This window comes from Rhynchophorus ferrugineus, unplaced genomic scaffold (assembly GCF_030347505.1).
Source record: "Rhynchophorus ferrugineus isolate W39M unplaced genomic scaffold, kcgeb_rfMv2 rfM7, whole genome shotgun sequence".
NCBI classification, from domain to species: domain Eukaryota; kingdom Metazoa; phylum Arthropoda; class Insecta; order Coleoptera; family Curculionidae; genus Rhynchophorus; species Rhynchophorus ferrugineus.
Window position 1 is genome coordinate 263,966 of NW_027472586.1, and position 24,649 is coordinate 288,614.

General features: G+C 36.9%; 3 protein-coding genes across 4 annotated transcripts in view; 2 read left to right on the forward strand and 1 right to left on the reverse strand.

Annotated features, from left to right (window-relative positions):
* The window catches only part of rudimentary (carbamoyl-phosphate synthetase 2, aspartate transcarbamylase, and dihydroorotase rudimentary), a 29,114-nt gene extending 11,583 nt beyond the window's left edge, over window positions 1–17,531 (forward strand). For both annotated transcript variants that reach the window (XM_076409878.1, XM_076409876.1), the window contains exons 8-18: window positions 10,484–11,021; window positions 11,083–11,299; window positions 11,357–11,519; window positions 11,585–11,714; window positions 11,771–11,938; window positions 12,003–12,128; window positions 13,894–14,069; window positions 14,676–14,938; window positions 15,000–15,255; window positions 16,825–17,208; window positions 17,261–17,531. In XM_076409878.1, coding sequence (XP_076265993.1) covers window positions 10,484–11,021; window positions 11,083–11,299; window positions 11,357–11,519; window positions 11,585–11,714; window positions 11,771–11,938; window positions 12,003–12,128; window positions 13,894–14,069; window positions 14,676–14,938; window positions 15,000–15,255; window positions 16,825–17,208; window positions 17,261–17,458 — 2,619 coding nt within the window. In that variant the 3' untranslated portion in view covers window positions 17,459–17,531. The remainder of the gene's footprint in view (window positions 1–10,483; window positions 11,022–11,082; window positions 11,300–11,356; window positions 11,520–11,584; window positions 11,715–11,770; window positions 11,939–12,002; window positions 12,129–13,893; window positions 14,070–14,675; window positions 14,939–14,999; window positions 15,256–16,824; window positions 17,209–17,260) is intronic.
* Window positions 1,733–8,470, reverse strand: LOC143199791 (uncharacterized). The gene is made up of 4 exons (XM_076409887.1): window positions 8,105–8,470; window positions 5,863–6,128; window positions 3,475–4,844; window positions 1,733–2,377 (listed from the first exon to the last, which is right to left on the reverse strand). The coding sequence occupies exons 1-4, from the start codon at window positions 8,335–8,337 to the stop codon at window positions 1,919–1,921; spliced, it is 2,328 nt and encodes a 775-aa protein (XP_076266002.1). The 5' UTR covers window positions 8,338–8,470; the 3' UTR covers window positions 1,733–1,918.
* Window positions 17,532–18,028: 497 nt separating the features above from the next.
* On the forward strand, window positions 18,029–20,420 carry LOC143199893 (uncharacterized). Its single transcript, XM_076410015.1, has 4 exons — window positions 18,029–18,075; window positions 19,405–19,508; window positions 19,884–20,370; window positions 20,414–20,420. The coding sequence occupies exons 2-4, from the start codon at window positions 19,445–19,447 to the stop codon at window positions 20,418–20,420; spliced, it is 558 nt and encodes a 185-aa protein (XP_076266130.1). The 5' UTR covers window positions 18,029–18,075; window positions 19,405–19,444.
* The last annotated feature ends 4,229 nt before the right edge of the window (window positions 20,421–24,649 follow it).

A 24,649-nucleotide genomic window follows, 5' to 3' on the forward strand; every position in this document is an offset into this window, starting at 1 on the left:
ACAAAACTTAAATCCAGTTTGTTTTTAATTGTTCATACATGATACAGGGTGTTCTGATATATTGTGTTGAAAGAAAATGTTCTTCGATTTATGGCATCTAAAGGTTTTTAGTTTAACTTTTTGCGTTTCAAAATTGAGGAATTATTTTTGAAATATGCATGTATGTAATTATAGGTGGTCTTCTGTAATCTCTTCTCTTTGTCATTTCCCTTTTATCTCTATTGCCAGCTTGGTGGCGCAGTGGTAAAGCCGACAGGACTGTTCTCCTACTGTTGCGGTTCGAATCCTGTTGGGGGATGGTCGTAAAATTCATGTTCGTGATTGTTTAATATTTGTGATTGTTCTAGGCAAGAGTGCAAAATCCGACAAGAATGATCTCAGTCACGCCAGTAACCAGGCTGGGTAAGACCGGATGTCTTTTGGCATGATTATTGAAATTGGTCACTCGCCAGTCGGTAAGCTTAATTCCGGGGACCGTGGTTCGGAGCCCGCGTTAAGCTGTAGATCCAGTCACTAAAAATCCAAGATCCATTGTTTTGTATTCCAATTTCTTTATCATTTTTTCTTTGTCAATTTTACACGTTCTTTATCAAACGTTGTTGTTGTTCTTTTGTAACGCATCTCAGTTTTCCTTGTTTGATACCAAGAAAAACAACGAGAATTATATTTCATGCTTTTAATCGTTAACCAATTCTGTTGTTATTATCTGCATGGTATTATAATGTACTTCAAGCCCCCCAAGTCGACTGCCTTTAGATACTAGTGTGTTATCGACAGAGCAAAATAATACAGCGTACGTTTTCATTATGAACTAATAAAAACAATTAACGCGCTATTACATAATTATATCGGTTTATAGGACGTTCTTGGCGGCATGGAATTCGAAGGGATCAAGCTCCAAAGCCTTCTTCAGGATATTGTAAATATATAATCGACAGGTCCTGCCTAGATGCTGATCGGCTTTTGTTTTCCGAGAACGATTGATTTCGGTGAAGGTATCGTGACGTTATCATGTTGATTAGATCGATAATGTTTTTGTTATTTATATTTTATCGTCAGCATATTTTATTGGTAGAGGTATGAGAACGAATTGATATATTGAATTAAATTTAACATGATTATCAGTCAGGGAAACATGCTTTATTTTTGACAAACTGGTGCTTTAGGTGGTATTTATTGAACTCTTCCTTTCTGCTGAACAAAATGTTGCGAAAAGTTGGTTCCGTTTCAAAAGTATAAGAAGAATTCGTTCATAAAATTAGACATATATGCTACCCTACAAAACTTTAGCACACTAATAATTTTTTATTCCAACTCATTTATTATAATTGATGAATATAATTGGTTTGCTCATTTTTTATATATTATTGTAAATGTAACGCAAATGATACCGTTATGTTTTATTTTTCAATATAAATTATTGCTTTTTAAAAAAACAATAACAATAACAATATACAATCCATATCATCGATAATATCTTCCGACATTGTTTACTTCAAATATATATATATATATATATATATATATATATAAGGTCGAGGAAGTAATGCGAAAATCACTTGGTTCTCTTCTCAACCAGAAACTCCAGAAATTCTGCAACGGCGGCGACAACAGCATTTTATCCTCAACATCTTATTCAAAATCCCAATAAAGCAAAAATTGACGTCATATAAATACATTTATTTATTAGAACTATAATAACTTAGGTTTTTACAGTTAACAATACCCGATATACTGTTCATACACTGGTAGTTCTTTCAATGCAAATCTACGGGATCACTTATCACCAGAATTTGTCGGGTTTTTTTATTTTTTCCTTTCACAGCACATATCAGTCAGCGATATATTGCCCCCGGGAACTGTAACAAATGACTAGAAAACGGAATATAGCTCCAGGAGCCACAACGAACTCGATAAACTACGTTTCAGTGTCCAGATCGTCTGACGCGTTGAGATCACTGTATATCTTTTCGGTGTAGGCCCTGTTCAACGTCCTCAAATTGATCCGCTGTAACCGTATCTGCTGGTGGACCTCCTGGTGCACGTTGTCCATGCTGGCGTCATCGGTCGTTTGCGACTCAACCTTCTTCAATATCTCGTCCTCCACGCCGTACTTCTCCATGTTCTCGGTCATGTTCAGGATGCACTCCTGCTCTCTGAGCTTCACTTCGTCCGCTATCTCGTTAACCTCGTCCTTGAATAGCTCGTTCTCTTCGCCCAAGATTCTCACCAGGTAGCCCGCTTGTTTGATGTAGAACAGTGTCTGCCGCTTGGTGCCGATCTTCGAACTCACCTTGGCGATGTCCAAAAAGTTGCGAATGAAGAACTTCAACAGTGCTATTTTCTTTTGGCGGTGGAAGGTCCTCTCGCACACCCACTGAAAACAAATGAATCGATGAGGGTAAAATTGTGTAAATAGCTGATGTCTTATTAATTTTATTGGTAATTGAAATTCTGCTAACTATGGAAATAATTCTGTATCAACAGACACTTGATATTGTAAAAACATATTGATATTGTTAACTGAAACCATTCGTTTCATTGTATATATAGTACTTCCAAAGAAACAAACAATGCACGTTATAGATGACGTCGAACATACTGCCAAATAAACTCGGAGCTAGTTACAAAGGGTTACAAACTAGTTGAAAAAGAAGCAGAACCGAATCATTCTATAAAATTCGTTTTTTTGTTGATACTTTTGTGAATTATTTAAAAAATTCTTCGGAACTTTGGTGATAATTAGAAAAAAGAACCGGCAAACGTTGTAAACTAAAAGATCACATTACATTGATATTAAGAACCTCTTATAAATTACAAGTAATTGTTTTGTATTACAATGTAATACCATAATTGATGATATTTGGTAAAATTAAGTAAATTCTCATGTTTATCCCGTATTAGCAGTGTTAATCTTGTTTTGTTTTTGATAAATTGGTATATACTAATATTTGTTAGGGTCAAAATGTAACATAATTATTAATATTATTACATAGGGACGTAAATTACGCGATATAGTAACACATTAGTTCAGAGTTAGTCACTATAGACTATCACAGAGAGTATCAAAGTTAATTTAAAAAAAACTCTTCGTGCGCTGATATGGTTTTGAAACACTTTTATCGCATACGTCCACGAAATATTAGTGTCAAAATTCAGACTGCTCTCCATTAGTCCATACTTTTTCGAAAATCACTTGCATAATATTATTTTGTTATTTGATTCCATACATAGTAGTGTACATGCTTTTAAAAACATAAAATAACACCGACCCGCTCTTATTGCAAACCCTGTATATCATCAATCATCATTTGTATATTTAGTATATTTAAAAAACTGATAGATAAGACGCTTTTTATGATATTGCGATTAGAGTTTGGTATGGAACAATTTTTATCTCATTCTATGGCTAAAATGTCGAATTACCAGACAACAAAGATCAATTGCTGCACTAGAAAGATAAATTGTACTTACATCATCTTTGATACTATCCACCGAGTCCCTCCGTACCGTCTTGATGCTGTAACTGGTCAGTTTGGTACTGTTAACCCGCTTTTTCATTTTGTTAATAATCCTTTGTTTCTCTCGTCGGTGCTTCGCGTACTTCAGCTGCTTTTCAGCGTCATTAAACACCGCTCCCCCCTTCGAAGTCATCTTGGACGTCATTGAAACGCCATCGTCTTGTGCGACGACGTTGAAAATATTGTCGCTCTCCCAGTCGTTTCGGTACAGTATACTCATCAGCGTGGTGTAGTCCAGCGGGGGATAGTAACTGCCGCTGGTATAGCGGATATTCCGTAACACCCGCAATATCATCGGTAACGGAGATTGCAGCACCTGGTGGAACACTTCGTTGGCGCGTTCGAAATGCGTCCGGGACCCGTTCTTGAACAGGTTCTTCTTACGGATGAAATAGTCGGGAAAGGTGCGAGTCATCAGAGCCTGGGAGAATTTCGCGAAGACGTCCATGCACTTGGTGCCCAACCGGTGTTCCGGCCAGTTGTTGTAGTTATTCTCCGCTTCTCTGAACACCAGGGTCTTGTAATGCTCGGGCAAGATCCCCCGTTTATTCGTAAACATGTGGATGTACTCTTTATGGATCCCCAGCAGTACCATGTAGCACTTGATCTGTTCGGGTCTCAGCAAACACTCCATATACCGTTCGGTGTACGGGAAATGGATCTCCCACTCTAGATCGCCTTCCGGATATTCCCCGGGTTTCTTGGAGTATCCTCGCGGTACCAGCACGCAGTTCTGTTGCCGAAATTCTTGCATTATCCTCGGATCGGGCCACGGTTCTTTGCCGTTCACCTCCCTGTTGAGGAAATCGTATGTTTCCCTCTCGGGCCACGATATCCTCAGGCAGGGGATCACCTCGGCGGGGCAGGGGTCCCCGTCGTTATTCAGCAAGTTACAGAAGACCTTCCCGGGCGAGTACTGAAGCACGTACGCGTTGTCGATTTCGTGTTGGATTAGCCCCAGCTCTTTCGCCGTGGAGCTCTTGAAGATCTTGCTCTGGAAGAACTTCATGAAGGTGCGCGAGTTCAGGTATCCCACCACGTCGTACACGTCGTCCTCGGTCATGGTCTCGTGGTCGAGCTCGTCCAGCATAATGTCGATGTCCTCCTTCTTTACCTTGCGGAACACCAGACAGTCCTGGAGCCGATACTCCTCCTGTTGATCGCGTAGCAGCTGTGGTGTAGGGCTGGATATTTCTATGGTATTTTCGGACGATTCCGTGTCGCTGCTGGCGGAGGTGCTGCTGACGGGAACCGACAGCATGTCCTTGACGGAATTTTGATCGGTTTGTGTAGAATCATTGATCTGTCGCAGTTTCACGTAACCTGTAACATACAGATAGTAATAGTTACTTTGTTTAGAAAACGTTCATGCGATGAAACTGGACTGGAAGTTGTCCTGGAATAAAATATAAATGGTGAAGACATGTGCCTCGCATAAAACTGTGATACTTACCACTCACATTTCAAGTGTCCTTGTAGTAAGTTAGCCAATAGTAAGTTTGTCGGCCTATGAACTAATTTTAAAGGATTGTATATGTCATGTTGTGAACAAAAACATTCTTCAGCATGTCGAAAATGTCTTTTGGGGAAAGTTTTATCATTTTATCATCTTTTCTTCATTTTGAAGAAAATGGAAGCTGAAGGCCATCGCATTCTGTGTCCAGCTTACGGTACCCGAGCTCCATTCATTTGAACATGTGAATATTGGTTTGGACGTTTTAAAAGGGATAGGGATTTGAAGGAATTACGCGATGGAAGCATCAATGATCGTTATTGACTATAATTGATGCGTTTTAGCCAAGCACTGCGCGTAAAACGGCAGGAACACGAGCAAAAACACATCGACATTATTCCTCAGTATGATCACATGTTTAAAAAGCGGAAATATACTTGGAAACATTAACATTGGAGGTGCCATCCGCCGTACTCTCCAGACCTTGCTCTTTTTAATTATTACTTGTTTCGATATATGAGTCGTGACCTGTCTGAGCAGCGCTCTTGTCACTCTCTTCTTGTGACATGTGGCATTGAATCTGTAAATTACCTGAAAGATGGGGAAAAGCGTTGCCCATCGATGGACAATATTTTCGTTTTCGAAAAATCGTTTAAAACTAATTTATAGGCCAAATATTTTAGTTGTAACGAGACTAGTTTTGAGTCATATTAATAGCATATGTTCTAAAAACCAAGTATTCAACAATGTTTTACTTATTATATCATTTTTTTAGGTTTTGGTTAATAACTGTAACTACAACATCAACAATAACGAATCGATTAACAATTTCTATCATGATTGAAATCAGATATGGTTAGGAAAAGTTGAATGTTGTTGTCGCCTTACCGATTCTTTTACTCCTCTCCATTTTCACGTGAAATTTATCACTGCTGGCGTCCACCTCATCTTGATCGTCCATCGGGTTATAGATCTCGATGAACTCGTTCATCGGCACGTACAGGCGTCTGGTGATGAGGGGTTGGGCCTGGTCCTTCTTGGCTCCGTGAATCGGCCGATAGATGACGTTCTTGTTGATTTTCTCGACCAGTATCTCGGGCTCGATAAATTGGCTGGTCGAGTCTCGTATTGTCTGCAGGGTATCGGTCACATCTCTGAAATAATTCACGATGCGATTGTAGTGATTTTTTCGTAAATGTTGTTCGAGTATTCGTTTTTGAAGTATTTACATAGTTGTGTCATGGCCGACATGAATTTGTAGTTCTACTAATTCGTATAATTAATATATTAGCTAGATTCATTAGCATGTTTTATTTCATCAACATACGGGGGTAGACAAAATATTATGAACACCTGGGATATACACTATATTATTTATAAATGATGTATTCGGTCAATATTTTCTTTTAAAAAAGCTGTAGTTCTTTGTGGAATAAATTCCTAGAGTGTTTAGATAATTTCCAAAACATACGCTAATAAAAAAACTCTCATTTTCTGCTCTAAAACTCCACATGACGCTGCGATTAAGTTGAGGTGTGGCAATTGTGCTGACTAGGGACGATGTTTGACCATATTCCAATGATCCTCCGAATTTTTTCTTTCGTGTATATGTGCGAATTATCTTAGAATATGCTAGTGTTTTCTATCAATATGGTAGTCACAGTAAGAACATCATCTGTCTGTGTTAATTTGGCGTTGTGACGAAATAGCAAAAATATAATAATATCACTTGACAGATGTCCAATTTCCTCAAGCAGAATTAGCTAAATATCTCGGAAAATATCTCAATGGTAGGTTATATTGGAATGTTAGACAAAAAGCAGAGCAGATTAGACTCTGTCTGTCTGAGGGAAGTCAAGCAACTGTACTGGTTAGTCGGAAGATACCTTCAACTTGACCTAAAATCAAAGAGATTGGTGTATAAGTCAATCATAAAGCCAATTTAGACCTATGGGGTGCAAATATGGGGTTGCACTAAAACATAAAACCAACCAGTAATCCACCGCACCGAAAACAAGGTTCTCCGATTGATTATCAATGCTTGTCGTTACGTAACCAATGAAAAACGACGCCGATACGGCTTAGAAATGAAATTGATATACGAAGTGATGCAAGATTTCGCCTTAAAAAGTGAAATAATGTTGCTAAATAATGGCAACGTAAAGGCGATAGAGCTACTGAACAGTAAACGCGGGAAATCAGATGATTTAAGCGAACCAAACCACACGAACTTCTTTAGTATTTAAGTGTATCCTTACCTTGAGCTTAAGTAGTTTAGTTTTATTTTGATTTGTGAAATACTCAGTATGTATAATCCCGTACTCGCCTTGCTTGCGTAATAATATAGGTACAACAAAACAGTAGTAAATTAATTTGTAAATTAAGATTGTATTAAGCGCATCCAATGTAAGAAGTAATTAATAAAAAACGTAATTAGTTATACGATGTCAGTTTTGCCAACATTCAACAATTTATGCTATATTGCCTGGTGTTTTTTTATATTGTACGAAGATTGTGCTTAATCAGTAACTTTCTTTTTGGTAATTGGGATTTTCAGTCTCAGAATTTTGAGGTTGTAATAACTGTATTTATTAATATCAACCCTGATTGTGATTGGGTTAAGAAAATAAGGTGCAAAAATATATATCGGAGATTGACAAACTTTGCAACGTGTAATCAGGCACCACCATAATTCTTTACGTTGTTCGGAGGATAACAATAGAACAAGAGACAACGAAAAGTAAAGCTCTATTACGCCATCTATGATAAGTTAACTCGTAATCCAAGTAGGATGTTTATGAAATGAAAACTTAAAGAACCATTGCAACAATGTTGTAATTAAAATTCAATTATCACACCTTGTCAATCACTAATCATTTGTCTACAAGACTTAACGTGACATATTAATTCTGATACATATCAATTTGAGTGCTTCGAAATTGAAATATCGTTACAATAATAATAATCGGTCATCAAGTGTTATTAAAGTAAAAAATAATCATAAATAAAAAGGTAAAAACCTGTAAATCATCTCGTGTCTTATGGCTATAGAGACGACATACTAACATACATGAATATTTCTTTAGTTTATGTTTTATTATTCATACGTCAGTTGATGTTGGACACTTACTTGTAATAATTCTTCTGGAAAATGGTCGACATCAACACGTTATTCAAAACGAACATTTCCGGATTGTGATCCAGATCCCTCCTGATCGACTTCACCATGTCATTGTCGTACTGTTCGATCAACAGTTTCCTCTTGGTCTCCGGACTCTGCTCACTGTCGCACTCCACATCACTTTCGTCCTCCTGAATCCATTTGCGTTTGGAATGGTCGTATTTCGAATTGGGACACCCCATGATTACGGAAAGGAAACGGTCGAAGCGGCTCCGTTAAGGTATGAAACGCGACGAGATACCGAGGTGCTCACAGGCGAATGATGCGAATCGCCGATCACTCATCCGCTCTCGAGCAAGATGACTGAACCACAATTAAAATCGTTTTAAAATAACATTAATACCTTATCAGCTAGTTTTCGCGATCTCTACGTCGATTATGTTTCCTTTCGATAGGCGTACTTTCGATACTTCGTACGCGATATTATTCATCCAAAGATTATCGGAAGAGGACTGTGTTACTCTTCATTCGTTTTCAGCCTCAGTGGTCCAGGAAGTGCCCTTATCAGAAGGAGTTTAACGTCATTGCGTTATCTGTTAATCGGGATTTATGGGTTCATCTGTTGGTTAATCCTGTTTATTAATCCTCATAATTTACTTTTAATTGTATTGTTATCATAATAACAATATCTAGTTCGTGCTCTCGATTTGGATATATGATATATATCTCTAATTTATGGATGGCTTAACAATAATAAAAGGGTAACAAACCTAAGTCTAATAAAGTCCAAGGAAAATGTTAACTGTTAATCGAATTTGTTTAAAATATCGAATTACCAGCGAACAAAAGAATATTCGCGCTACGTTTTATTTTTGGAGTTCAGAGAAGATTCTGTGAATGAGTTATATAAAAACGCATGTACCTTGTATACTTATTCTGGGACCTTATTGTGTTTTACGCTTTTTGAACCTTATTACATAGTAGAAAAATGATCAACATCCCAATTTGCGAGGTCGGAACTTCTAATTGTGGCAATCGGCAATCAAAAGCCTGAGAGGACGCTTATGCTAGACTGTCTGAATCTGTTGGCGCACCTTTCACTTCGAGATAAGAAAGTGGGATGGGGTTCCTTACCAAGAAAGCATGTACGAATTTACAACAAGCCTTCAGAGAATAATGAACAAGTAATCACGAGTCATCAGGGGTACTAGGTTAGAGAAATGAGTGTCGCTCATCGCTTCTGAGAAAAACAACTTTAATAGTCAAACCGTCCACGATTAACAAAGACTATGGATGATAATAATAAGGAAGAAAGAAAAGAGCATATTTCGGAGGTTGCAAGTATTTGAAATCAATTCCTATTTTAAGTATACGTTTCAAAAATACCGTCTATTATTGCACGTACTTCACAAAAGTTATTTTTGTTTTTTATATCAATTTATTTCGGAAATGACATCCTATTTTCTCGTATTGTATTTCTACGAATAATCATTGTCGGCCTTTGATTAAAACTTCGATTTATCACGATTCATTCTCGAATTATATGGATTAATGTTACAGTGTACAAACAAAGGCATAGCTGATTGTTGTATTAGATGAAATAATTGTTTCTTAAATATGTTGCAATTTGTACTATTATTCACCTCCGTCAGTATACAGACCATGTAATATTAGGTTGTTTAATAAATTCGCGGATCACCATTTGAAATAAATATGTTTCCCAGATATTCCAAGCTAGTAAAGCAATAAGATAAGATTTTAGACCAATAATATGTAAACTGAGATGAAAATCCGGATTTTCTCATACTTTAAAAGAGTATTTCCTATGTTTAAAACTGTCTACTCTTGAAGGCAAGTAAACAAACATTTAGCAAAAATAATTCAATGAAATTCAACTTGCGGATATAGGTTTAAGCTAACGAAGTTTTCAGCTTCTTCTAATTGCTCGTTGTCGGTTTGTGACAGGTGTTTAGGCTTCCACGCTGTCTATGTTATTGCATTCAAGTTCTCTTCTATAAATTAGGAGGTACTTTTCTTGTTAATAAATCCACAATTTTTTTAAAGCAATTTTAAAATATCTTTTCCGGTAATCGAATTACTTTGACGTCAGTTCTTGTTGGCCGAAGAGAACACGATAACTTTTTAAAAAATATCTATCTTTGATAATTAGTATTTGGTATGATTCATATTTATTCAAGTGAATGCAGTTGTTTCGTTATTATCTCGTTTAAATTATATGAAAAACAACTATTTATGTCGTTTATTTCAATCTGATGTGATTGCCTTTATCAGCGATAACAGATTTGAAACGTTACGTATATTTTTGTTTTGCCGAAAACAAATATTTGGAAGTAACGCTTGGAATTGAATTTTCCTGGCAATTTTCAGGTCGAGTCGGTGCAATGGACCTTCGAAAACATCGACGACATCACCAGCGAGTCGGAGCTGATACCCCTCGCCGAATTCCTGTCGAAGAAGCAGTTTGACCTCGTCATAAACCTACCGATGAGGAACGGTGGGGCCAGGAGAGTGTCCTCTTTCATGACGCATGGTTATCGAACGCGTCGTCTGGCCATAGATTACTCCATCCCCCTGATAACCGACGTCAAATGCACCAAGTTACTGGTGGAGGCCATTAGACTTATCGGTAAATCGGCCCCTTTGATGAAGACTCACATCGACTGCATGACATCCCGTCACCTTATCAAACTTCCGGGGTTGATCGACGTGCACGTACACGTACGAGAACCTGGGGCTACCCACAAGGAGGATTACGCCTCCTGCACCGCCGCGGCTTTGGCAGGCGGGGTCACGCTCATCCTGGCTATGCCCAACACTAATCCCGCCGTCGTTGACGAGGAATCCTTCCTCACCGTCAAGAAACTGGCGAAGGAGGGGGCCCGCTGCGATTATGGTTTATTCGTCGGTGAGACCGATTTCCGTGAAAAGTTATCAACATATTTGACGATTTTTGCTATTATTTATAGGAGCATCATCGGACAACGCTTCGAGCATCAGCGAATTAGCCAACGAGGCTGCCGGACTGAAGATGTACCTAAACGAAACCTTCACCACCCTGAAACTTAACGATCTCAGCGTATGGAACAAGCACCTCACCCACTGGCCGCGAAAAGCGCCTCTTTGCGTTCACGCAGAGAGTCAGACCACCGCTGCAATCATTCTGCTGGCCAGTTTAGCTAACAGGTACAACCCCTGGTGACGTACATTAGTTTAACATCATATTCTTTTTGATTGTTTCAGGCCGGTTCACATATGTCACGTCGCCCGCAAAGAGGAAATCCTGGTGATCAAAACGGCCAAGGAAAAAGGTTTAAAAATCACTTGCGAGGTCTGTCCCCACCATTTGTTCCTGTCCACCAAGGATATTCCCAAACTGGGAGCAAATAAGAGTCAAGTTAGGCCTGTATGTAGTGAATTCATACCCGCCAAGTAACTGGCATTCAATGATTGCTTTTTTCCATTGTTTAGATGCTGGTGTCTCCGGAAGATCAACAGGCTTTGTGGGATAACATCCACGTAATTGATTGTTTCGCTACCGATCACGCACCGCATACAATAGAAGAGAAACTCAGCTCTAACCCACCGCCAGGTTTCCCCGGTAAGACGTCTTTGAACAACGGTTGATTTTAGTTGATGTTTATTATAAACTGATAGGTCTGGAGACGCTGCTGCCACTTCTGCTGGATGCCGTCAACGAGGGACGCCTCACCATGGAAGATCTCATCAATAAGCTGTACAGAAACCCTCGAAGGATCTTCAGCCTACCTGACCAATACAACACATACGTTGAGGTGGATATGGACGAAGAGTGGACTATCCCTGGTGAGGTTCTTTGCGAAGTTTGATGAATATGGTTCGTAATATGGTTCCTGTATCCTTTTCCCAGAGGCTATGCCTTATAGCAAGGCGCGGTGGACACCATTCGCTGGACGAAAAGTGCGTGGAGCAGTACATCGAGTAGTTCTTCGTGGGGAAGTGGCATACGTCGATGGGCAAGTCCTTCTTCAACCAGGTAATACACATTTGCGATTTACTTCTTACCAGCGTTGGGAACTATCGACTGAAAACGACCGAAATAGTCGATAGTCAAAAAACTAGCGACTAAAAATAGTAATTACTATTTTCATTCAAATTCACGGTTCAACTGTTTAGTTCAATTCGTGATGTCAGACGAAGATGTACGAACCATTTCCTGTATGAATTGTGGGAGAGGAAAGGATGGAGATAATTGCTTAGAGCAGTTAATTTTATATGTGGTTATATTTTACAACGGCGGTATAAGCGAGAAGGAGATGTACATATTTCTTCACGTAGTAATATTAAAAAAGAAAAGAAAAAGAAATTACTGAATACTATTTACATGCAATTAATAGTTTCATTTTAAACGAAGTAGAATTACTTGTATATTTGAATGTTCTGTGTATCTGTAAAAAGGAATGTAATTTTTCTATGGAATGGAATAATACTTTAATATGTTAATTGCTATTAACTGCAAAATTCTTGCAATAGAACTTAAGCAAAACCTAAAAACTAAAGATGTTCAATAACCACAAATACTAAATAAAAATTAAACATATACCTAATCATAAAAACTAATTCATGGCATAATTAAAAATGGAAATATTTTAACAAAAATCGATAGAGTAATTGAAATATTACATATTATTGCCATAAAAGCAGTCAAAAGTATTTAATATTTATCATTTACAATTTTAATCTAGTTACCCTATTACATTAACAATCTTGAAAAATATCGTTCCAAAATGCTCTTATACTAATATACAATATATTGTTATTTACAAGAAAACTAGCAAAAAAATTATAAAACTAAACATAAATTGGGTACAGTTTTGTCAAGGTCGCGGCTAGGACGACAGAGCCAGAACGTTAAAAATCAGTCGAATGAAACCAGTAGATCCAAAAATAGTAACTAAAAATACACGACTGAAACAGTCGATAGTAAATAGTAACGAAATTCAGTCGATAGTTCCCAACACTACTTCTTACTTTCTTATATCCTAATGGTAATCACATATGGATCGCCAATACTTTTATTGATAATAAAACTGCTGGTCCTTAGAAGGAAAGCACAATCTCAGTTTTTATCCCCTTTTCACAGTTCGAAGCATTACAAATAATAATTGATTATCGTGTAGATAGATATTTATAATGTGATAATGTACATACTCAACGACCAGAATGTTTGTATGGTGGAAAAAATTATATTAAATTATAATTGTAGTTATCTGTTTTATACGTATAGAATTTAGTATAGTCTGGGGGTCCGCCGGGGGGTACTGTTTGATATAAAGTATCTGATTGTTGAGGATGTAAATTATCATACTATTTCGTTAGCTGTAATACTGTTTTTTTGCATCGAAATTTGCTACGTCTGTGTACTTAAAACATAAGAACAAAGTGTTATACTAGAATCCTTTATGATAATACTAGGCTGCATTCATTTTTATGGGCCCCAGTCAACACTCAATGTCTTTGGCCAGAAATGTAACGTGTTTCAATAGATCCGACACATAACCAGTTCGTCACGCGACAATCTCAATAATGAGACAATTTAAATATCGTAATGCTGCTTTTGAACTCTAAAACTATTCTCAATAAGTGCTTCCCATAACTGCTTCGATCATTGTTCGCGTTATCTTTTCGAGAGGCATATTTTAATATTATCAAAACCCATTTAGAATAGTGGGTTTTTCTCAAAACACCTTTACGTATGCAAGATGAGTGTTCGGCTATTTTTATCCGCATATTCTCGATAGGTTACGGACAGAATGTGCGAGAGTGGGACAAGAAGCTCTTCGCCCCCTTGCCGAGCGACAGCAGGCCGTCGTCTGCGTTGGACAGGCCCATATCTCCCCTGCCCCACCAGAACGAATACGATACCGATGGTCATACCAACGAGATATTCTCCAAATTGTTGGCGACTGATAATAAGGTAAGTATTATTATTGCATATTGTAATATAAAGAAGATAAAGGAATATCTCTGCGAGATGATATCTGGTGATTGACATGCTTATCACTAGCATGCTGTTGTATCCGTTTTGTGAACCGTTTTTTGTATTTCGTTAAGATCTGCTAAGTTGTTTGTTTAATATGATATCATAGATTGTTTATAAATTTATTTGCGAACCTGTTTTCATTTATTAGGATACGTGTTTAAATAGAACTTGATTTTCCAAAAAAAGATGAGATATATTTGATATGACACAGCTGATATTATTTTTTTATTATCGAATTTTAAGGTCGAATATATCTTTTAACCTATTACTGGCCAATGATTGAATAATAATACGCGAAAGTCTCTATTTCTATTGACCAGAAGATGAAATAAATAAGAATAATAGAAAAGATAAAACAAACAACAACTATACGATAATTTATAAAATAAACAGGGGTGGACACAACAAAAAAACGACATAAATATGACCAATTCCATTCCTGTTATCATCATTTTTAAGGTGTTACGCCTATAAAACATTCATAGCCTGAGTTAATACTTTTATTATTATCACGTAATAGTGTCTGTTCTACTTTTTCAGGTTCATTTTGGGTTAGAGACCCACCATGACTTACGTCAGTCGCTCTCGTCTCCTGTGCCACCTTTGGTGGTACCCACGCGTGTTCGTACCGAGAGTTTCTCTAATCAACAGGAGAGACCGAAGTCCCGGACCGATGTATACATACAGTCGGAACTGGCTCCTCATCATCACAGTCACGGCCTTGTCGGAAAACATATATTAAGCGTCGATATGTTCCACAAAGATCATCTGAACTATATCTTTAACCTGGCTCAAACTTTCAGGTACATTTTTTCGATCAAACGTATATACTTAACTAGGATATTATATTGAACACTTTTCCAGAGTTTACGTCTCGAAAGATCGCTCCCTGGATAACGTTCTGAGAGGCAAGGTGATGGCTTCTATGTTTTACGAAGTGAGCACCAGGACCTGCTGCAGTTTCTCGGCTGCCATGCAGAGACTAGGGGGCCGAGTGGTGTACATGGATTCAAATACTTCGTCCGTGAAGAAGGGGGAGACTTTAGCCGATTCCATATCGACGCTGGCTAGTTATTCGGATGTGATAGTGTTAAGACATCCTACACCGGGTTCAGTGATTGTAAGTAGAACTATCTTCAGACCAATTTCAGTTTGTTGTTGTAACTCTTATTTCAATTGCAATGTTCTTCTATATACATTGTCTAGTAAGACTGTATTGATGCAAGTTTTAGAGTATCTTTGTTATTTTCACCAAATAGTAAGGAAGGAAAATATTTTCGTACTTGCAACAGATTGTCTATTAAAACTATCTGGTAAAGTTCTCACATAATATTATACTGTGGTCCAGGTAAATAATACTCGGTTATTCTACTTATCACTTTTTTTTTAATCATTACTGCGATTTCAATAGCAAATACGATATATTTTATTGATTTTTGGTCATAGAAACTATTTTAGTTTGGCTACATAGTTTTTTTTTAGTAAATTTCGAAAAAATGGAGAAATGTATTTATTCAAACTATTGATTACGGTAATATATGGATGCCGTTCAAAAAAACTCTTTGTCCTTTTCTAAATTCGCTGCTTCTCTACAAGCGCGTATTCTGTTGATGCGAAAAATTGATAGTCGGACGGGGTAAGGTCTGAAGAGTACGGCGGGTGCCATAACATGTCCCATCCAAGTGCTTTTAACGCTTTCTTGGCCGGTTTTGCTTTATGAGGCGGCACGCTATCGTGCTGTAAAATTACTTTACCGTGTCTTCGGACTCATTCCGTATGTTTTTCGATCAATACATGGTTCGAATAAATTATTTGTTGTCGGTAGCGATCACTATTAACTGTTTCATCAGGTTTCAACAGTTCGTAATACACCACGCCACTCTGGTTCCACTAAACAGATAATTTTCTTGCGACCAAAACGATTTCGCCTTGGAGTCGATCGGCCAGCTTCGCCAGGCGGTCTTTAAAATAAATCCACCTTTTATCATCAGTATTTCACAGACGATTTTTCGATTTTCCATCTGCCTGTAATTCAATTCATGTCAGCCTAATCGTTTATTGGTCAGATTTAACACTCCTGCCAATTATTTCTGGGTTTGGGTTGGATCTTCGTCCAATATCTTTGGAAAAATTTAATTGACAGGAGTGTTAAATATGACCAATAATTGCAGTTTCGCACATGCAAACTTTTTCGGCCTACCAGAAGCACATTTTTCAATTTCCAAATCCACTGCTCACATGTTTTAGAGGTTAGAGCAAGCTTACCGTAAGTTTTTACCAGCATTAAAATATAACATTTTTAGCTTTGAAGCTTGATGTCGGTAGAAAAATATGACATATGTATGAAAACATAACACTACATAGTTGACCCTAGCGACATCTGTTTTTATGTTAACGATAATATTCCTGTATCATCGCAGCATCGGTAACATATCGAAGTCCACCTGTTATTATATTTTAGTGATATGTTATCAGTCCTTTGAATCAGTCATCAGTCAGTTGAATTATTAACTTTCTATATACACATGTCAAGTACCGGAGTACAACGATTCACAAACAACAATTAATCAGCTTATAGAAGATATCCATCAAGCTTTTAAATAAGCGAAAATCATTTATAATCATCTGAAGTAGTTTTATTAGCATTATGACTATACTATTACCATATAATAACTTTAACATCTTTTAGACTGCCTCCCAACATTGTAGAAAACCGCTCATCAACGCTGGTGACGGTATCGGTGAGCATCCCACTCAAGCCCTCCTGGACATCTACACCATCCGCGAAGAGATTGGTACCGTTAACGGCTTGGTTATCACCCTGGTCGGCGATCTGAAGAACGGTCGTACCGTACATTCCCTGGCTCGACTGCTGACGCTGTACAAAGTGCATCTGAAATACGTCAGTCCGGATAATCTAAAAATGCCTTCCCACATCGTCCGATTCGTATCAGAGAAGGGCATCCATCAGCAGGAATTCTCCTCCTTAGAGGAGGTACTGCCCTACACAGACGTCCTCTACATGACCAGGATACAACGAGAACGTTTCGATACCGAGGAGGAGTACAAAGAGGTGAGTCTATATAGTAATTTCGTTCCGTGTTAGTTCAGTTGACGGATTACAGGCCTGCGGTCACTATATAGTGACGCCAAAGTTGATGACCAGGGCCAAGAGGAGGATGATAGTGATGCATCCGTTGCCCAGAGTATTCGAGATCAGTCCCGAGTTCGATACCGATCCCAGGGCGGCCTACTTCAGGCAAGTAGAATACGGAATGTACGTTAGGATGGCCCTGCTAGCCATGGTCACCGGTCGATGTTGACGCTTTTATTATTGTTGTTTATATATTGATATATATATCGCTGATTTTTTTTACATTAAAAAATAAATCTTTACTTACATCGTTTTATTTCGTTATATGTGTTCGTGATAATTTACGTTCGACAATATCACTTGACGGCATCATAAATCATGTCGAACAAAAGATCTGAAACTCCCGAACCACCAGGAAATAAACTCTAAACAATTTAGAGCTATTTGTTTTAGTGAATTTTTGTTTTGCGTCTAGTTTTTCTTTAGACGAGATGCTAATGATTGAGGATAGTGCTTCAGCTTGTCGTATTCAATAAATTAATAAAATAAAGTAAAAATAACATAATAGAGTAAAAGGGCTAATTTTAATTTTCGAATGCGTAGCGACCTTGAGGCATGTCGAATTTTACATCGTGTAATAACGGTCTACAAAATACCCAGAAATATAATCCCAGATGTTGAACACAGGCGGGGTGCCAGCAGCGTCAACTAGAACCCGATAACGAATAGCTGGCAACCTCGAGACGTTTATCTGGGATGTTATTGAAGGGTATTTCGATTCATTCAGTGCTCAACCATCGTTTGGTTTAGACGTGCCACCATCGACTGCCCAAGCCTCGTCTCCAGGTAACACCACTGCCATCCGTTTTATCTAATTGTATTTTTGACATTTTTTTTTATAACCAATAAATAACGGTCACATAATGTAAACACCACTGTTTCATTTCGTTTTACCTCCATTCACCGAGCCACATCATTTACCCTAAAGAATGTTATGTTACTAAAACATTTTTTACAGTATCTTCAATATAAGATCGGGAACATATTTGATAAGGCTTTTATTTATTTATTTCTTTTTACTCTGTCTTATGTCCCAGGTGGGAACTAACAACTAACCAACTAATGAGGAACTCAAACTCTATGAAACCATTTATGCAAGATTCTATGCAATATTCATTTTTACTCTTGATGGACAAATTAACGTATTTATTACTCTCCTTTATTATGTTTTATAATTGTTTTATTAAACCTTTTGTCCCAGCGAGTTTCTATACTAGTACCTCACTATTGGCGGGCTAAACTCTTAGGCCGCACGGCTACCCGCTGCGTCTATATATTTTGTGTCACCGATATCACGGCTATAGATTAAGAGTCGAATTTCAAGTTTATGGATTTATTCAGTATATATCGTATACCTCATTATGAACGAGACAAAAAACTTAAAAAAATATCTATTCATAAAATTGAATAGAAGTTTTAACTACGTCACAATAAAAGGGCTATTAAATAAATTAAATCTAATAGCCCCCTAGTATCCTAGTTTCGCTATCGCTATGAAAATAACAATAATATATAAGATTGACGATGTTGTTATATGAATTTCACCAAATGACATTGTTTTTATTAATATTATATTTCAGATATGTATTTTTCTAAAAGATGAATATTGATGATAACAACTTGGCGATGAACAATAGCTTAATTGCTGATATAATTCGTGTCGATCCTCTATAGAAATTAGTAGTTATTGCAGATAATCGAGAAGTGCCCGTAAATCTATTGCAACATAACAACACTGTACGATATATATAACAAATCCCACAGAGAATATCACAATATTTCAAAATATACATATTAACAAACGAGGACAATCGGTATATCACCTTCTTGAACGACGACAGTGACGATTGGCATGACAAAATGCGCAACTTCGTTTTGATGAAATTCTGGAGGCCTAGAAATCGACTGTTATTCCTATCTAGGAACCCGTCTGATGATGTGGTCATACGATTCGGGGACTGGGCATGCAAGAAATACTTCACTTTGAATGTGGCGTTTTTGAATCTCGATTCCGATATCATCATCAAATATAATCCATTCAATCATCAGCTAATTCGTACTAGAGATGTTTTTGTAATTTTCGAGAATATAACCAAAAATTTGCATGATTTCCAGGTGCGGATATCAATGTTTTCTTATTACCTGAGCCAATGGGATGGGGAAAAAGTACGTTGGCCAAGATGCGCTGGTGGATGATGAATTTCATTTCCAAACAGTCGGTAAAATCAATTAAATTAATGTAATTAGTATTTTGACCATTGAATGGTATCGCCTGTCCGTCAAGAATCTAACTCATCAAAAAATCATTAAATTAATATTTATAAATTATCTGATAATCAAGGAGTCTATTAAACAAATGAAATCTGATATAATATTACAGTATAATGGTTTTCAATATCCCTATAAAAACTTGGTGGTTCATTTGACAATGGTATCGAGATATATAGGAATAATGTCGTTTTTATTAATTTTGTTTCTCAAATGTGCATTTTTTTATAAGATGAACTTTGATTATGACAAATTTGAGATAAACGATAGTTTAATTGCTGATATAATACATGTCAGACCTCTACAGAAACTGGTATTTATTACAGATCATCGAGAAATACCCGCGAATTTCCTTCGTAGTTTGCCTCAAAAAACTTCCGTATACATGACGAATCCAAGGAGGAATATCACAATGTTTCTAAACGAAATATTCATGTTAACTAACGAGGAAAACCTTTACATCACCGTCTTGGATGACAGTGACGATTGGCGTAAGAATGTGCGCGACATCGTTTTGATGAAAAGAGGAGGACTCTGGAGGCCTAGAAATCGACTGTTGTTCCTATCCAAGAATCCGTCTGACGAGATGGTCGTACGATTCGGGGACTGGGCATGCAAGAAATACTTTGCCTTGAATCTTGCGTTTTTGAATCTCGATTCCGACATCATCATCAAATATAATCCATTCAATCATCAGCTAATTCGTACCAGAGATGTTCATGTAATTTTCGAGGATATAACCAAAGATTTGCATGATTTCCAGCTGCGGATATCGATGTTTTCTTATTTCCTGAGCGAATGGGATGGGGAAAAGTACGTTGGCCGAGATGCGGTGGTGGCTGATGCCGTGGTGAAGCATCTGAATGCTTCCGTCAAGTATATATTACCTCCCAAGAAAAACACACGTTGTCCGCTATCCAAAGACGCGATAGGAGTTCCTCATCGAGAACAGACTTGTCAGTTGATAGATGGATCTGCCCATTTAAGTTTCAACACACGCATTATGCTTTATTATTCAAAACAATACGTAAGTGCCGGTCTGTAATTTGATTTTAAGTTGATATAAATAATTTAAAGAAAAACATGAAAATAGTTGGTTATTAGTCGTTGACGGTAGATTATTATTCTAGGTGGATTTCAGTGTGGTTGTGGAGAAAGATGATATCATTGTGGCCATCCCTTACGAGGAATCCAGAATAAGAAACTTGATAAGTATCGTACCTTCGTCCATGTGGGTTATTAGTGTGGTATTTTTTGCTGGTTCATCATTGTATATGAAGATACGAGATGGGCTTACCTGGTCCCAATTGTTAGTACTAAACGTCCAGTTTTTAACTGGTAATTCCTGGTATTACAAGGGAGAGGGCAAGGTTGTGTTGGTAGCGATAATATTGTATTGTTTCTGCTTGGATAACTATTATGTTTCGAAGTTAGCCAGCGTTCTCACGGTTTCCAACACGCCAGGAAAACTGACAACGAACGAGCAGGTGGCGAAGAAACCCTACAGTTTCTTTGTGGAAACCACGCTTGACCGAGGCATCCAGTCCTTTAAGGACGAAGACGTGGGAAGCTTAAGTGAGATTTCCAAAAAAACCATAACATTATCCTCAGAAGAATACTTGCGTTTATATAGTCAATGTCGGACTGACCACGTATTTTTCGGCACCGAAAGAACAGCTCTCTATTATAATGACAACGTCGCAAAAAAAGCCCGAAGAAACTGTTTCTATATTTTAGAGGAACACGTCAATTCCAGCTTCATGGGTTACTTCTACGGTCTAGGTACGCCCTTGAAGCAGACCGTTGATCGAATAGTACAAGCGATAGTAGAATCTGGTATTGCCAAGCGTTTATCCTACTCCGATTCAACGTATCGACGAGAATATCACAAGGAAACCAAGAAAATCGGAATGGTTAACGTCCTGTCCAGTTTCTATCTCTTGGGTTTCGGCCTTACCATTGCCTCCCTCGTGTTTCTGGTGGAGATTCGTCATAAAATCATCAAGAAAAAACGCAAGCTCAAACACTAGGCTTTATTTTCGTTACTTTCAAAGGACGACTTCAAGTGCAATTAGAGAGATAAGAAAATGTAGGACCTGGCACCTACAAAAAGTACCTCAAAATGCTCTTTTGTCTTTTCTTTATTATATTTAAAATAATTTTACATAAACACAGAATCATTATCAATGTTATGATTAGGAAAATTTATTTATTTTAATATTCAAAATGCCTGTAAAATCACTGTACAACGATACGAACTTTTAATCGATTGAGTATAATTTAATATTCCATCATTAATTCGGCAAATAGCTGAACTTACTAAAACCTACATTTAAATATTCATTAAATTATTTTTTTTAAATATATTTTAAAGACTCCTTTTACCAACTATGATTTTATCTGGATTGGGCTTAAAGTTTAACGTGGGCTCCAAACCACGGTCCTCAGCATTAAGCCTACCGACTGGCGAGTGACCAACTTTAGAAATAATCCCAGAAGACATCCGGTCTTACCCAGCCTGGTTACTGGCGTTACTGGGATCATTTTCCTTGCCTAGAACATTCACAAATTTTAAACAACCACAAACATAAATTTACAGGCATAATTACAGCAGGACCGTCCCATCGCTTTTACCACTGCGCCACCAAGCCGGCTTATCATTAAATTATTATTTGTAGACATATAGATAACCAGTGTTGTATTATGTTAAATCTGATGTAAGTTTATGACTAATCGTTCTAATAGTTTTCAATATCGTTACGAAAATACAAGTACGCGCTATATTATCGATAAAGTTAATCAAATATAGTCTAACTATATCATTTTTATTAATACTGTTTTTCAGATATGCATTTTTTTATAATATGTACTTTAATAATCACAAGTTTGCAATTAATACTCGTTTAATTGCTGATATAATTTGCGCAAAACCCGTGCAAAAACTAATATTTATTGCAGATAATCGTGAGGTACCCCCTAATTTCTTTCGTACCTTATTTCAACCCTCCATAATATATATAACAAACCCCATCATAACATTGTCTATATGGATCGTCAGTTTGGTTTTCTTTACTAGTTCCTTGTTGTATATGAAAATCCGTGATGGTTTGAGCTGGTTTCAGTTGCTTCTACTAAACGTTCAGCTTCTGACAGGACATTCTTGGTATTATACTAGAGTAGGCAAGATTTTATTATTTCTCTCTAGACAACCTATACGTGTCCAAACTAGCCAGAGTTCTCACCGTGTCCAATACGACCAATTCCTTTACATTATGATAGTTTACAGCTCTTCAGAATGTGGAAGAAATCCTTCAAAATTATTTCACACTCATTTTTCTATTAGAACTTTATTGTAATGAAAACATAATCAATGATAAATGTATATTTTTCTCTATATATTCTATAGTGTACAAAATATTTATGTCTGTATCACAATCTTTTGATGAAAATTATCGATGATGATATAAAAACGAATAGGCTGACAAATTATGTGAATTGGAAACACTGTTTTTATTGTTGAACGTTGATTGAATTTATGTTTGCTGCATTTTCAACACTTTTATCACAGTATCTGTTAAAAATAACCGTTATACTCATTAAAAAACCCTTATTCGGCGGTTACATACTATACATATCTCTTTACACATACATAGCACTTTATTTTAAGAAGTCTAAGTTTAAGATTAGATAAGCCAGATTAGATCTGGCAATCCATTGATAGATCTTATATAGACCCACTTTACGTATATCCGAAAAAATACTGTATTTTTAAATAGTGTTTCGTTTTTTCAAACCCAACAATATTAGAAATACTGCAACAAATCAAAATAACATATCGATGGTGATTCTGAATATCACATAGTATATCATAAACAACCAAATACATTGAAAGATAAGAAAGGTTGTGTCTCACGTCACATATTTTTTAGAATAATATTAATAAAATTGGCCAATAGTGTCGTAGAAGTAATATTACTCAACGAGCTTTGATCGATTAATTTTTATGTGATATAAACCTATTATTAAATATATTGTCTATACTATCAGTGTTGCTAATTCCTCATTATCCTAAATGCTATTTATAATGCAATGTTTAGTGTGCTACGTGTTCGAGATGTGTTGCTGTTATATCAACTGTAAAAGAATTAATAAAGGCCTCCAATTACTTGCTCTTTAGTGAATTATAATTTAACTAAGTATTCCCGTACAAATCCCAATAATACTCAGAACTAATAAAAAAAACTATATACCATAGCCCTGATAAGTCTGAAGTATTACTCTAGAATAATAACAATAACTACAAAAATGTATGTAATATATTTACTAAGCATTATAGCGTTTCCAAGTTTAAATTGTTCAAGGTAGTTGAAGTAATTATGTAATAACTATCATATTAGTTACTGTAGTAGAAAAAGCTTTTTTCTTTTCAACCATTCATCATTTTAAAATGAGTAAATCGTATATAGTACAATACAAAACATTGGAATTTATAAATTTCTATTTACACAAATAGTGCTATAGTTACGGCAGAACCCGATTAATATTCTTTGAGTCAGTTAGTCATCTTTAACAATAAAGAAGAGAATTATTCAATACTTTACGAATTTAGATATTGTAGGAATGTTCGTCTGGTCGGTCAGTCGGAATGAATGGCTGTCGACGCGATTGCTTGTCCGAACACTCACTAATATTTTTGAAAGGTATTTGCACGAGAACTAAAAACACTGGTTGGATCAAATACTTGTTGTTTATTTCGTTATTAAATTGATACATGTGGTCGACGCGGGAATTGACAGGATATTGGGTTAGGTAGAGGAAGTACGGTAGCGCTGTGGGAGTGGTACTGTTACAAGGGGATGGAGAAAAGGAAAGAGAACGAACAGTCTTCGTGATGGTCTTTTATAGCCTGGAACTGCATGGTACTAATCTACCGGCGTTGCCAACCTTTGTACTTGTTGTTGGTTAATTGGTGGTGGCCTAAAGGGTCGTGGCATATTATAATACATCCGTATAAGAACTAACGTTGTAATAATGGAAATGTAATTCCCAAACACTCGGTAAAATCAATTAATTTCATTTCATTACTATTTCG

What these genes read in the sequence shown, in the direction of transcription:
- LOC143199791 (XM_076409887.1), bottom strand. Translation starts at nt 8,337, where the DNA reads ATGGGGTGTCCCAATTCGAAATACGACCATTCCAAACGCAAATGGATT. An exon ending in GGAGAGGAGTAAAAGAATCG is followed by an intron (nt 4,845 to 5,862) that starts GTAAGGCGACAA and finishes TGTATGTTACAG; the next exon opens with GTTACGTGAAACTGCGACAG. An exon ending in TGGATAGTATCAAAGATGAT is followed by an intron (nt 2,378 to 3,474) that starts GTAAGTACAATT and finishes ATTTGTTTTCAG; the next exon opens with TGGGTGTGCGAGAGGACCTT.
- LOC143199893 (XM_076410015.1), top strand. Translation starts at nt 19,445, where the DNA reads ATGGGGAAAAAGTACGTTGGCCAAGATGCGCTGGTGGATGATGAATTT. An exon ending in ATTTCATTTCCAAACAGTCG is followed by an intron (nt 19,509 to 19,883) that starts GTAAAATCAATT and finishes TATTTATTACAG; the next exon opens with ATCATCGAGAAATACCCGCG.